The sequence below is a fragment of the Ovis canadensis genome, chromosome 23, assembly GCF_042477335.2.
Source record: "Ovis canadensis isolate MfBH-ARS-UI-01 breed Bighorn chromosome 23, ARS-UI_OviCan_v2, whole genome shotgun sequence".
Lineage (NCBI taxonomy): Eukaryota > Metazoa > Chordata > Mammalia > Artiodactyla > Bovidae > Ovis > Ovis canadensis.
Genome location: NC_091267.1, coordinates 37,968,599 through 37,981,320, shown reverse-complemented (window position 1 = coordinate 37,981,320; position 12,722 = coordinate 37,968,599). Strand labels below are relative to the sequence as shown.

Genomic DNA, 12,722 nt, shown 5'->3' with positions numbered 1-12,722 from the left:
ATAAAATCTCAATTAGCATAATGTTATTTTCTGTTAATGAAACATACAAGCATTTTTATAATTCTGGCTTCTACCTGTTGTATTTATCAACTGTAAATATTATTATATGAGCTTTCTATTGTTTTCACAGAAACAAAGCTGATAGTTCTCCAGGACTCCAGTGCACACAGAGAAGGAAAATCTCTTGGTTCCAATTCAGGCTTCAAGGCTTTGTTTTGGTTTGTTTTATTTTCACAATTAGTTTTCATAGTTAAACTGTAAAGTTCTTTTTTTTTTTTTTAAGATTTTTTGGATGTGGATCATTTTAAAGTCTTTATTCAATTTGTTACAATATTGCTTCTGCTTTTTTATGGTTTGGTTTCTTGGCCATGAGGCATGTGGGATCTTAGCATCCTGACCAGGGATCGAACCTGCATCCCCTGCCTTGGAAGGTGAACTTTTAACTATCGGACACCCAGGGAAATCACTTTTATCAATTTATTTAAAATATATCAGCTCACCTTACTTTTAGAGTCCAATAATCATAGCACTAAATCTCAGCAAACTCATTATTTAGCCCCTTAGTCTCAGAACTAGTCAATTGAGTATGTAGACCAGTAGGAAAGAATCTGAGCTTTCTACTCTCTTCCTCTCACTTGGTGGTTTGAAGATGAGTTAGAAAATTAGCAGTTTTAATCACTACTGTGCTGTGGTAAAACAAAGATGTGGAGGTGTCGATTGGAATTTGCTTTTCCTAGAAGTCATATTTACAATATTCTCTCATAACAAGAGGCTATACTTCAAAGGATGACAACTGCTTCAACTCACCATTATTCAGATAATTGGACAACTTATTTATTTTCTCTGAGCCTCAATTGTCTAACGTTTTAAAAGACTGAAAGGACTAGAAAGTATGTAAGTAATATATTAAGCACATTCATGCTCAACTAGTCAGTGCTCAACTAGTGATAGGTACCATTATCATTGATAAACAGCAGTTGTGTGCAGGTGTGTGTGTGTGAGCATCTTTAAAATCATCTCCACTTTTATCTTCTGTTGGCTTTGTCAATTCATATGATACTGAAACAAATCCTAAGTGTCTATGACAACTATATTTACGACCAATAGCAATTCATATTGAACTCATATTTTGGGGTCAAGGCTAGGTACTTGATCTAGTTGGGAGATAAACACATAAGCCAAACCTACATCAGGACACATGGTCTGCTAGGGGTTACCCACCTTGGAGAAGGCAAAGAGGTTCTATAGACATACACAATCCAGCTGATTCACTTAGAAATCAGAAGTCCTGACAACAATGCCCTTTGATCACAGCAGCTGGAGATACAGGTTGGCATTTAGAAAAGTAATTGTTCACGTGTTCATTTATATGCCTAGATTAGTTTATTCAATATGTGCATGTCAATCTCAGAAAGCAGTGCGTTAAATGTACCTGGCTCCTTTAATTTCCTATTGGAAATCATTAAAATACCATATCAATGACCAGTCTATGTTAGTGGGGTCTATGTCCAGTATGTTTGTGAAAACGAGCAGCTCATTCACTGTTTTAATTAATCACCATTTACCTTCCTGGGATCACTGTTTACATTAAGTCTTACTATGGAAAGTTGAAATTTTAACTTGGCAGGGTAGAATTATTTAGATGTGAACTCTTTCCAAACAGAAGCAAGAAGACCAGTGGGATTCTCTCTACTAGAATAAGAGTAAAGTGTTGTGTCTTCTGTTCACTGATGTAGCCCAAGTGCCTAAAATGGGTTTTGGCAAACTATGACTCACAGAGCAAACCCAGCTTGCCTCTTGTTTTTATATAGTCCCCCATGCCACCCCTAGAATGGTTGTTACATTTTCAAAGGGTTGAAAAGAATCAAAAGAAGAAAAATATTTCATAACATGCGAAAATCACATGAAATGTTGATGCTCACAAATGTTTTATTGTAACACAGCCATGCTTGTTCATTTATGTACTATTTTTGTGTTACCATGGCTATTTCTGTGCTACCAAGGAAGAGTGACGTAGTTGCAACAGAGTTAATATGACCCTGAAGCCAAGTATAATTACTATTTGATCTTTAACAGAAAAAAAAAAAAAAAGCTGACCTCTAGTCCAGAGTAATACCCCTCCTTAACTTCTTTTAAAATCAGATACATTAAAATTTAACCCTTACTATATAGCACAAGGAACTCTGCTCAATATTCTGGAACAACCTAACTGAAAAAAGAACTCGAAAAAGAAGAGATACGTGTATACGTATAACTGAATCACTTTGTCATACATCTGAAACTAACACAACATTGTAAATCAACTGTACTCCAACGTAAAATAGGAAGTTAAAAAATAAAATAAAATTTAACCCTCACAAATGTCTTTCCATAAGAGAAGTTTTAACTTTACATATAGCCCTAAGGCCAATCAGCAGATTATATGCTAGGATAGAGAGGCTCACAGTAATAAGTAGAAACACCATCGATGAGAACACAGGCTCAAGAGCCACTGTGCTTGGCTCAGACTTTGGCTCTAACCACTTACTAGCTGTGCCGCCGTGGGCAAAATGCTTAACTGCCCTGTGCACCAGTTTTTCCATTTATAAAATGAGGCAAATGATGGTATCCATCCCTTAGGGCTATTATGAGCATTAAATAAGTTTGTGTTTGTAAAATGCTTAGAACATCATCTGGTATGAAGTAACTACTGTAACATATTTTTCACTGAATTTTTAAGGTAGAAAGTTGTGATAACTTAGAAATTAGCTAAGGTAATGAGCGAGCCCAATGTGTTCAAAATGGGGAAAAAGACAAAGGTGAGTTGAAATTTGAACATGTCCATTGTGGTCAGTAAGTACTCTGAGCCAGTGCAATGCACTAATATCTACTCTAACTGCCTTTTGATTGTAGGATATAACTATTTGTCTCCCACACCTGTGACATAATTCTGTAATCAATGGTCCTGTTTGAGATAATAAACAAATTGTATTCTGAATGGCTGAGTGACTTCTGATATGAAACTCTAACTACCTAGCAAGTTCTTATCTGAGGGTACCAAATGGACATAAAGGGAAGCAATGATTTAAAGGATTCATGGATACAAGATTAGTTTGCTTTGTTGAGGTTTTATTCAGGTCTTAGGAAGGGAACCGATGGAAAATATTATCCTACATTTAAACAAACACTTTCTAAGCACCAAAACCAGGAGTCAAAACTATGCCTTAAGGAATTCTAATGGCTTTTTAACCATTGCAAGTCATTTTAGCAAATAGATAATTAGTACTCCTGATGTTTAAATAGATTTTTATATCAATTTATGTGAAATCTTTAAAAAGACTGAAGAAAGTGAATTCTTTATAAAGTAACCTTTTATCTTCTATAAAATATAATCTCTTGAAAACTATACTTCAGTACAGGACTGTATATGGGACTGCAATAGCTTATAATTAAATATTCAAAAATATAATTATTTTTACAAATACTTTTCTGTTACAGGTGTTTTCCTGGAGGAGGTTCAATGAATTTTTGCTATGTTCAATAGGAATCAAGATTAAAGAACATATTGGGAAAACGTAATACTGAGGCTTTCTTATTTTATAATCTCCATTCCTTCAACTTTCAGTAAATGTTTATTTAACTGTTACACTGTGGAAGGTGCAATGAAAATGTAAGAGATCCAGTCCACTTTGATTTACTTGGGCCAATTACTAAATTATGCATAACAACTTTAAAAATACAAATAAAAAACTTTTGGGGGTTTCTTGCACTGAACTTGCACTCTAAGTTTTTGATATTCACTTTTTAATGCACTAAATGTTGCAAATCATGCCACTTTATTAAATCTTTGTGCTTTAGAAGCCTTTAATAATAGCTATTCTAGAAACTTTTCCAAAAACTTCTGTGTTCCATTTCTTGCAATAAAGCGAAATAAAAATAACTAAGGAATAAGATTTCAAAATATTTTAATTTTTGTCCAATCATGTCCTGTGATCTTAAATTAGTTATGTGTATATTTGAATATAAGATAATAAGTCTCTTATTTTGTAATATCCTCAGTGCTCAGTTCGCTAAAATAAAATAGAATCTGGGTATAAATGGCATAATAAGAAAAACTAACAACTAAGACAAAATTAAATTAATTTGCATATTTATAAAGTCTCTATGCTTGGCTTGCTTTATTTTTTAGACTTAAAAAATTCCAAATTACTCAATAATTTAAAAAATTAAAAAATATATAATTATTATATTAATATTCCTACATTCTATAGAAAACATGTACTCTTAAACAAGTAAATTCCTTTGAAGTTATTCTATTTGCTTGAATTTTGAACTTATTCCAATAGATTGGCCAGTTTTAATTTTTCAACTCCTTCTCTGAATTAGAGGACCTCTTTCATACTTAAGACTTCAGAAACTAAAGGTGGATAAAAAGTAATAAATACAATGCCCTTCCATCCAATTGCCTTCAATAAAACTGATGCAATTTCAAAAATAATTATTTAACACATTTATCCCTCTGTTAAACTACATGTAAAGCTGAGAGAACATTTTTATATTATGCTGACACTATAATAAATGGGCTGATATCATACTATTGGTTGCAACTTACAGCATTTTTGTCTACATTAAAGCTAAGGTCTTGGTGATTATTCTTGCATTCTTTCTGTGAATTAAAATTAGAATAATGTAATTAGTCCCCCAAATTAAAATGCTACAGTTACTGATAATGGAACAAAGTCTAAAATTATATTACTTTGAGATCAACAATAGGTTCACATGAACTGTTTTCCAGATCTGCTTTTTAAGGAAAATATAGTCTCCTTCCTGTTGCGGAAGTATCAGATTCTTGCAGCATCCATGACACTTGTAAGCATTCAGTGGTCAGACGGCACTACATATCCTTCAAATGATATGGCCCAGTGAAGCTGGACTGTGTGGTCACGGAGCCAGGCAGCCTGGTATCTCAGCCATCCACCACGACAGCCAGAAGGCCCCAGCTGGCATGCTGAATCCAGACTAAGGTGAGAAATGGATTTTTCATTTTGAAAGTCAATTCTTCTAACACTGAAACCTAGGACGTATTTATCAGGTAAAAGTGCATTGAGGACTTTAGGCTTATTTATTGGATCAAATGTATAATTCTTATTTCCCCCAGTTACGCTTAGAACAAATTAAATCTTAATTTTACTTTCCTTCTGGGTTTCTGAATTTATACTAGATAGTACAATTTTAAAACATATGAATACATGTGTGTTCAGGACTATAACTGAATATGTAAGATATATGCTAAATTAAGTATACCTGTAAGTTGTTTAAAAGTCAAAAAAGTTAAAATAACAGAATATTGATCACCAGTGTTCCTTGGTGTGGTGACATTTGCCCATCACATTAAATTTACCAACTTGATCTTTAGACAAATGGGAACTCTTACAAAATAAAAATACATTTCAAGTCCTAGTTGTCATTTGGACTTCTGTATTCACTATTCAAGCACAAGAGTTTGGATTCTTGCTTGTGTTATTGTCTTTCTTGTGTTATTTTCTGACACTACAGGTTATTAATTTATTTCTTACCAATATTAGAAAAATCAACTTACAAGATTTCTAAGTTCAAGATTTCCCATGCCTCCCGTGGGCCTCACATGATCACCATTGCTTCCTAAACAACAGTAGAGAATATCTTTCAGTTTCCTAAACTTCAGTTACCCAGGTCTGGTAGACACATCATGATGGAAAAAATAAACCTTTAATTCCATAAGGGTGCAGAAAGTGGACCCCATCTTCCAGATATCCTTCGGAGTGGGAAAAGGCCATGATGGATTCTTAAACCATGTACTTTCTAACACAGCACTTAGTGGATGAGACTGGGGTACTTGGCATCTGGACTCATGATGTTTTATCCTAACATCTCAGTTCTATCCTAGAAACTGAGAAGACACTGCTTCTTTTCTAAAAAGAGAAAGCAACCCTCTGCGAGGGCTCATTAAAAAGGGTTTTAAAATTGGAGCCAATAAAACAGGATTGTCAATTCTTACAGTTTTTTTTTTTTTTTAATCTCAGCAGCATTTTAAAAAGGCATTGTTTTTCTCTCTCCCCTTGGACAGGAAATCCCACTTTCAATACACACATGGGACACATTCCAAATAGCAACAACAGCAACAATTCTCCAACTCCTTTGTGACTTCAGAGCAGGCGCACAGACCTAACTGCAGCTAGATTAACTACTCCTCTTCTCAGTTTTCAACTGTGCTCCCCTTTGACATGGGAGCTACTAGGCAGGATTCACTCTCCCTCCCTGAAATCTCTTGCTTGGCTCTCCTTTAAAAGTGAAAAGGATAAGGTCTTTTTTTTTTTTTTTTCCACAAGACAGAAAAGTTTGTCTGGGTGATGCCAGTATTTCCAAGAGCAACCCTAAAAGACAAAGCCTTTTAGAACTCTAACCTCCAACGGGGGCAAACCCCAAACAAACAAAAAAATAACTTGAGTTGTAGGAATGAATGAAAAGCTTGTCTTCTGGAGTTATCCCCAGGCACTTCTGCTCGCCCGAAGCAGGGAAGGGGTGGAGTGGGCGGGGGTACTGCTCATCACAGGATCCCTTTCCTTAAGCCAAGCCTATTTTGAGAGGTAGAGGGAGGACTGGGTAGGAAGATTTCCCAAGCTGTAGTTCCAATGGCCCGGACCTTTGGTCCCACCTAGCCTGTCAATTTCAGCCCAGGAGCCCATTTTCCTCTCTGCGGATACTGAGAATGTGGACTTTCTGGCAGTCGGGGATGCACTGAGGCCAGTTTCCCGTTGACCTTTCAGGGACTCTGAAATCAACTCCCCCCCCCCCCCCCCAGTCTGAATTGTTTGTTTTCGGTTGTTTTCAGCCTGCAGGAACCTCCTGTTCAGCACACCCCTCTCCCCCTCCTCTGCCCTCTCCCCTCCCTCCGGCCTCTCGGGCTCTCCGCCCCCCCCCCCCGCCCCCACCACCTTTGTTGTCTCATACCTGCTGGCCAGGCTCTGCCTGCAGTGCTGCCTGAAGGGCATCAGGTGGTAGTTCATGGCGTCCAGCAGCAGCTTCTGGCAGACCGGGTCGGTGCGCATGAAATCCACCGACTGGACCCGCTCCACCAGCTCGGGGGCCGGGATGAGCGCGAAGCGGAGGCGCTTCATAAGGTCGGGCGCGTACTGCATGCGGGTCTCGCGGTCGTGCTCCAGCCAGAGCACGGACATCTGGAAGAGCGCCAGCTCCGACTCCACGGGGGGCGGCAGCGAATCCAGCAGGGCGCGCATCTCCTCGAAGTTGAGCAGCAGCACATCCTCCACCAGGTACTTGTTGGCCAGCTTCTTGGTCTCCTCCAGGCCGTGCAGCGCGGCGATCTTGCACACCTGCTTGTAGTTCTGCACTGAGATCTGGTCGTTGAGGAACTGCACACAGAGCTTGGTGACCTGGGGGATGTGCAAAATCTTGCTGACCGACAGCACCTCTTCCACCGTGTCCAGGGAGAGGGTCACGTTGGCCGTGTAGAGGTACTCCAGCACCAGGCGCAGCCCGATGGACGAGCAGCCCTGGAGCACCAGGTTGTTGATGGCCCGGGGACTGGTCAGCAGCTTGTCGTCGGGGGAGGAGGATGGAGTGCCGGGCTCCTCCTGCGCTGGCGGCGGCGGCGGCTGCTGCTGCGGCGGCTGCTGCGGTGGGTCCTTGGGGGCCCCCAGGCCGTCCTGGCCGCCGACCCCTCCCCCGAGAGGGGGGTGACTGGAGAAGAGCGATCGGAAGTACTGCGAGCAGGAGGCCAGCACGGCCTTGTGGCAGTGGAACTGCTGGCCCTGGGCCGTCAGGGTCACGTCGCAAAACAGCTGCTTCCTCCACAGCAGGTTGAGGCCGTGCAGCAGGTTGTCGCTGTGGCTGGGGTCGAAGGTGGAGGTCCGGTCCCCGGATCTGGACATGGCGAGCTGCCTCGGCGCACCTGGCTTTAAACCCGCCTCCGACCTGGCAGACAGGGGTGGGGGATGGGAGGGAGGTGAGCAGGGTGGGGGTGGGGTGGGGTGTGGTCGGGGTGGGGCAGGGTATGGAGGGGAGGGGAGGGCGAAAACCACCGTCAGTGCTCAGCTCAGGTCTCCGGACGGACCCGACCCTAGGCGGCAGGTCTGAAGGTGCTGGATCCGTGAGCACCCCCCCCCGCCCCCCGGGGCCCTCTCTGGGGGTCCGGGCGCCCGCTCCGCTCCCCGCTACTCCTCTCTCCGCGACCCCCACACTTGGTCCCTCACTTTTCCTAAAACCACCCGGGCTCGGCTCTCGGCGGCGACAGCGATGGCTGCAGCGACGGCAAAGTGGCGGCTGAGGCCGAGACACCTCGTGGGCTCGTGTCCATGCCGGGCCGGGGCGGGAAGAGGCCGGGGCGTGGGGAGCCCGGGGGGCCCCCCAAGAGCGCAGAGGCGACCGTCGACGGAGCTTCCAGGTCACCTCGGCGCCCGCAGCTTTGCGTTTCGCAGTTGGTCCAGTTTTGGGGGTGGGTGGGTGGGCAAGGGGGCCCGACAAGCGTGCGGGAACGGGGGAGATCCTTAGCCCTCCAAACGCTGGGAACCCCTTCGATTATCCGCGCTGCCCCGAGAAACTCCCGGGCTAATAGTCTGCGGGAGCAGATAAAGCCCTTTCTTCTCCCGGGAAAGTGCAGCGGAGCGCGGTGAGGACCAGCTCAGTGGACTCGGCAGAGGCGGGAGCTGTCCTTATCAATTCTAGCTCATTTCCCTCACCCCGGCCCTGCCTGCTTCTCTGCTTTCGCAAACTGTTGGCTTTCCCAGTCACCACTCAGTTTTGCTAATTTTTCAGAGACGCCTTTAAACCTGGCAGGAGAATCCCTCCAGCCCCCAACCCCCGAGATCCCCCCACCCTCCTCGCATTTTTAAGCGCGCAAGTTCGGGCGTGTGTCTCCCCTTCTCCGGCTGGGCGGCCCCGAGGAAGATGAGGAGGGAGGAAGTGGGACCACTGGGATGGATTAAGGGCCAGAGCCCGCAGGCCTGGTGGGATTCGCGTGGACGGTTCTCCCTCCAGGGCACGAGGCGCAGTGGCTTTAACTCCTGGAACTATGAGAAGTTCAAGTGTACGGGCAGGTGTTGGGGGAGGGGTGGGGGCTGTCCGATGGTGGGGGGGGCGGGGTCTCTGCCTCCCACCCAGCCGCCGCCCGAAGCCGCCGCTTCCTTTTGAGTCCCTGGGTGCAGCCCCCGGCGGCCCCCCACTCGAGCACCCCCACTCCCCGCCCCCCCCCCCAACCCGGCCCTGGAACTACTTCTGTAAAAAGTCTGAGCCGCCCGCATCTCGGCGGAGGAGGGCAGGAGGTGGGGGAGGCGAGGCGAAGTCGATACGCCGGGTCCTTAACCTCTAATTGCACCTTCTAGGGCTGAGCAGAAAGGGCCCCTCTCTGCCCACATCCCGCCTGCGCGCCCGGGAGACCCGCCGCCGCCGCCGCCGCCGCCGCCCGGCTCCGAGGGATCCCGCCGGACCGGCCCCTTCCACTGCGGCTCACTCTGCCCTGCCTGGCGCCAGTCCTGGATCGCCGGCTTCCTATTTCCACCGGACTGGGCTTCTCTCCACTCACTTTATCATCCCGTTCCAGGTGGACCCTAACCTCCCGCGAGCTCCCTCCCCCAGAAGCACCCGCCCCCCACCAACGATGCGCCCCCCCCCCCCCAAAGCGCAGGCTCTCCAAACACCTCCCAGAGTCTCTCCCTTGAAGTGGACCCGGTCATACCTCCCTCTCGCTCTCCCCGCTTCGTTGTCTCCCCCCCCAATCCCCACCGCCACATCTTTTCCTGTTCCCCTTCCTTCTTGCTCTCCTCGTTTGCCTTTCCCCCTCTTCTGCTTATTTCTTGCAATTGGAGTTTTATTCTTTATGAGCGTTTGCCACACAGCCATCCCCCCACCCCTCTGAAAGACTCCCTCCCCGGCCCTCCCCCTCTCCAACAACCCAAAAGACAGAACAAAATACACACAAGGCAGACACAAGGCCAGAAACTTACCTGCTTTCAACCAGCTGCAAAGTCAAGGCTCACTTAAGCTCCCCCCCAAAAATCAATTGTCCTTCCTTTTTAAAGGTTTGCTCTCTCCTTGGGAGGGGGGTGGGAAACACCTTCTGGTTCCCAACTCCAGGCAGTCACTCTTTACAATTTATTTTGTCGTACATCATTTGATCACCATGAATTAGCAACAGCAAGAAAATGTAGGAGAGGGAGAAAAGAGAGAAAGAGAGGGAGAGAGAGAGGGAGAGAGAGGGAGAGTGAGAGAGGGAGCAGAGCTTTCTGCAAGAGAAGAAGAAGAAAAAATGTACGTGTGACAAATTATGCTACCAAGAAACAACACATCATTATCCTTGGGCCTGGGGCTCAGTGAGTCGTAACGAGAGTAATAGGAAATCCACGGTTGGGGAGAGAAACGGTCGTGCTTGGCCAGTAGAGAGAGACCATACAGGGGGATGGATGCTGGAGAGACTCGCAAAATTATGGCTCAAGGCTATTGTAAAAATTGTCGAGCGTAAATGACTGCGATTTCAAACATCTTTGGAAGAAAGAAGGGGAAAAAGCGAGCCCCCCTCCCTCCGGCTCCCTCTCTCTCCCTCTCTCTTCTCTCTCTCTATAAAGAACCGTCAAGTTTTAGTGCGCATTGCTAATTAGTCAATTTCTCTCTGCCTTCACAGGCTGGCGACTTCGCTGCTGAGCTGAAACTGCTAATTTCTGTGACCAGCTTTTTTCTTAGCTGTGATCTGGATGAATGAGTAGCTGTCTCACAGAGATGACAAAAATAAACTCTAATCCCCCCCAAAATTTCCACTACATCTTTCTCATGCATAGATTTATGATCTTCAAGCGCTCTGTGCAATATGCAAACTTTTTGTGTCTGTAGATGTGCTGTTGTTTCCAGATTTCTCTACATTCCTGCTTTTCCCTTTCACTCTGCCCCCCCCCCCACCCCCCTACACTGGGAAACGGAGAAACCGTCTGATCTCGAAGTCTGCCAAGATGCCACTTTATAGTATCTTGGTGTTTGGGGTTTGGGTCTGACTTGGAAGTCAGGAGTCCTTGCCTAAGAACTGAGTGGCTGAGTATACAGCGGGGGTGGGGGGAAGTAGACAGAATAGAGGACAGCTCTTCGCTTTACATTTGCTTCCCTGCATTATTGAAGCTTTATGATCTTGTTGGAAAACATATTTTCTCCATCATTTTGTCGGGTTATACAACCATCTCGGAACTTCTCTGTCAGCTCTTCAGCAGGAAGGGTTCAAAAGTCACTTAATTTTTTTAATTGGAAAATTATCCTATTGTCAGATTTGCCTTTCAATTAGGAGTCTTTGATTTGCAGGAGCTAGAATCAAGTGCTAGGAGAGCCAGCTGCAATTTCACAAATGTAACCTTTAAACTTTGGAGCTCATCTGATATATAAGGTCGATCACAGAGAGCTCACATTTTTGACCCTGCTTAGCATGCAAAATGAACCCCAGCATGACTCTGGAATTTTAGCTGTACCAGAGATTCATGTGCGTTTTGGTAGAGGACGTGTTCTCTTAGACTTATCTCATGATGTATTGCGCCCTTACATTTATAGCCCTGCATTTTGGTTGTCAATGGGGGCTGGAGGTGTCCAAGAAAGAAAGGGGAAAAAAAAGAAGCAGGAAAAGGAAGGTAGGTATGCCCTTGAAGAAAATGAACATGGAAGAAAGCTGGATCTCAGTTAAATTGAGTTTTGCTGGCTATTAAATATATGAACATGATTCATTCTAACTGATATGTGCTCTGATTAGTAAACATATTAAAATACACATCAGGGTACCACCAAAATCCTGCCTTTTAACCTTCCCCTTTGATTGGTAAAAGATGAAAGACACCTGCTTAAGGGAGGGGAAAACCTGAAAATTCTTTGGTTCAGAAATCAGGAGTTTCCCACTTACAATGATCAACATTAATATGCACATGGGATATTTACTCTTAAATAGACTAGGCAGGATCCAACCCAAGCGCTTACCCCTCACAAGGGTCTTTCTTTATCAATAGCCTAGGTTATTTGAGAGCAAGACTACTTTTTTCAATCTTGCTGAGATGCTGTGTTCTCATAGTCATATTTACAATAAAAAAGCCCAAATACATGATAAGATAATAGAAAAGGATTTTTTTTTAATTAGAGCAGGGAAAGGAAAGAACAGATAATCCAAATCTTCTGGCCTTACTATTTTTTTTTTAATTTCTCTTATATAGTAGATTTTGAATAGGAAGACTGTGTAACTGTAATATAGTGCCTTTTTGGGGTTCTGTTTCATTAGCAGTTAAAGTTATCAAGTGTGTGAAGTGTCACCCAACTCTCAGACACTAAAAGTACAATTTTTAATGGTATGCTTTTGATGTTGATCTTTTATGAGCTTCCAATGACATATTTGGGACTAAACCCAAAGGCAAATTAAGAGTATTGATCACTTAAATTATTGCCATCTTTCCATTTTATCATAAGGGAATTAGAAATTAAGGTATGTTTTCTAGACCTTGCAGTATCTTAATTTTGAATTTCTGTATATATGTATATATATTTACTGGTGGGATATATTGATCACTAATTATGATTACTAGGACTTCTGCCGTTTCCAAACAATAGAATAGTAACATTTCAAAAATTTTAACTACCTATAATTTCAATGCTTATTTAACAACTTGGGTAGAAGGGAAAGGGGGTGGTTAGGGGTTGCAGTTCTTAAACAGCTGTTGAAATGGTTAGGCTGC

At 43.9% G+C, this 12,722-nt stretch overlaps 1 protein-coding gene across 2 annotated transcripts in view; it reads right to left on the bottom strand.

Annotated features, from left to right (window-relative positions):
- KLHL14 (kelch like family member 14) overlaps positions 1 to 9,737 on the bottom strand; it is a 116,960-nt gene extending 107,223 nt beyond the window's left edge. Inside the window, exons 1-2 of one of the 2 annotated variants that reach the window (XM_069569349.1) lie at positions 9,713 to 9,737; positions 6,970 to 7,953 (exon numbers count right to left, since the gene is read on the bottom strand). In XM_069569349.1, coding sequence (XP_069425450.1) covers positions 6,970 to 7,910 — 941 coding nt within the window. In that variant the 5' untranslated portion in view covers positions 7,911 to 7,953; positions 9,713 to 9,737. Of the gene's footprint in view, positions 1 to 6,969; positions 7,954 to 8,231; positions 8,637 to 9,712 lie in introns of those variants that run through there. The other variant, XM_069569348.1, reaches the window with a different exon arrangement.
- Between the last annotated feature and the right edge of the window lie 2,985 nt (positions 9,738 to 12,722).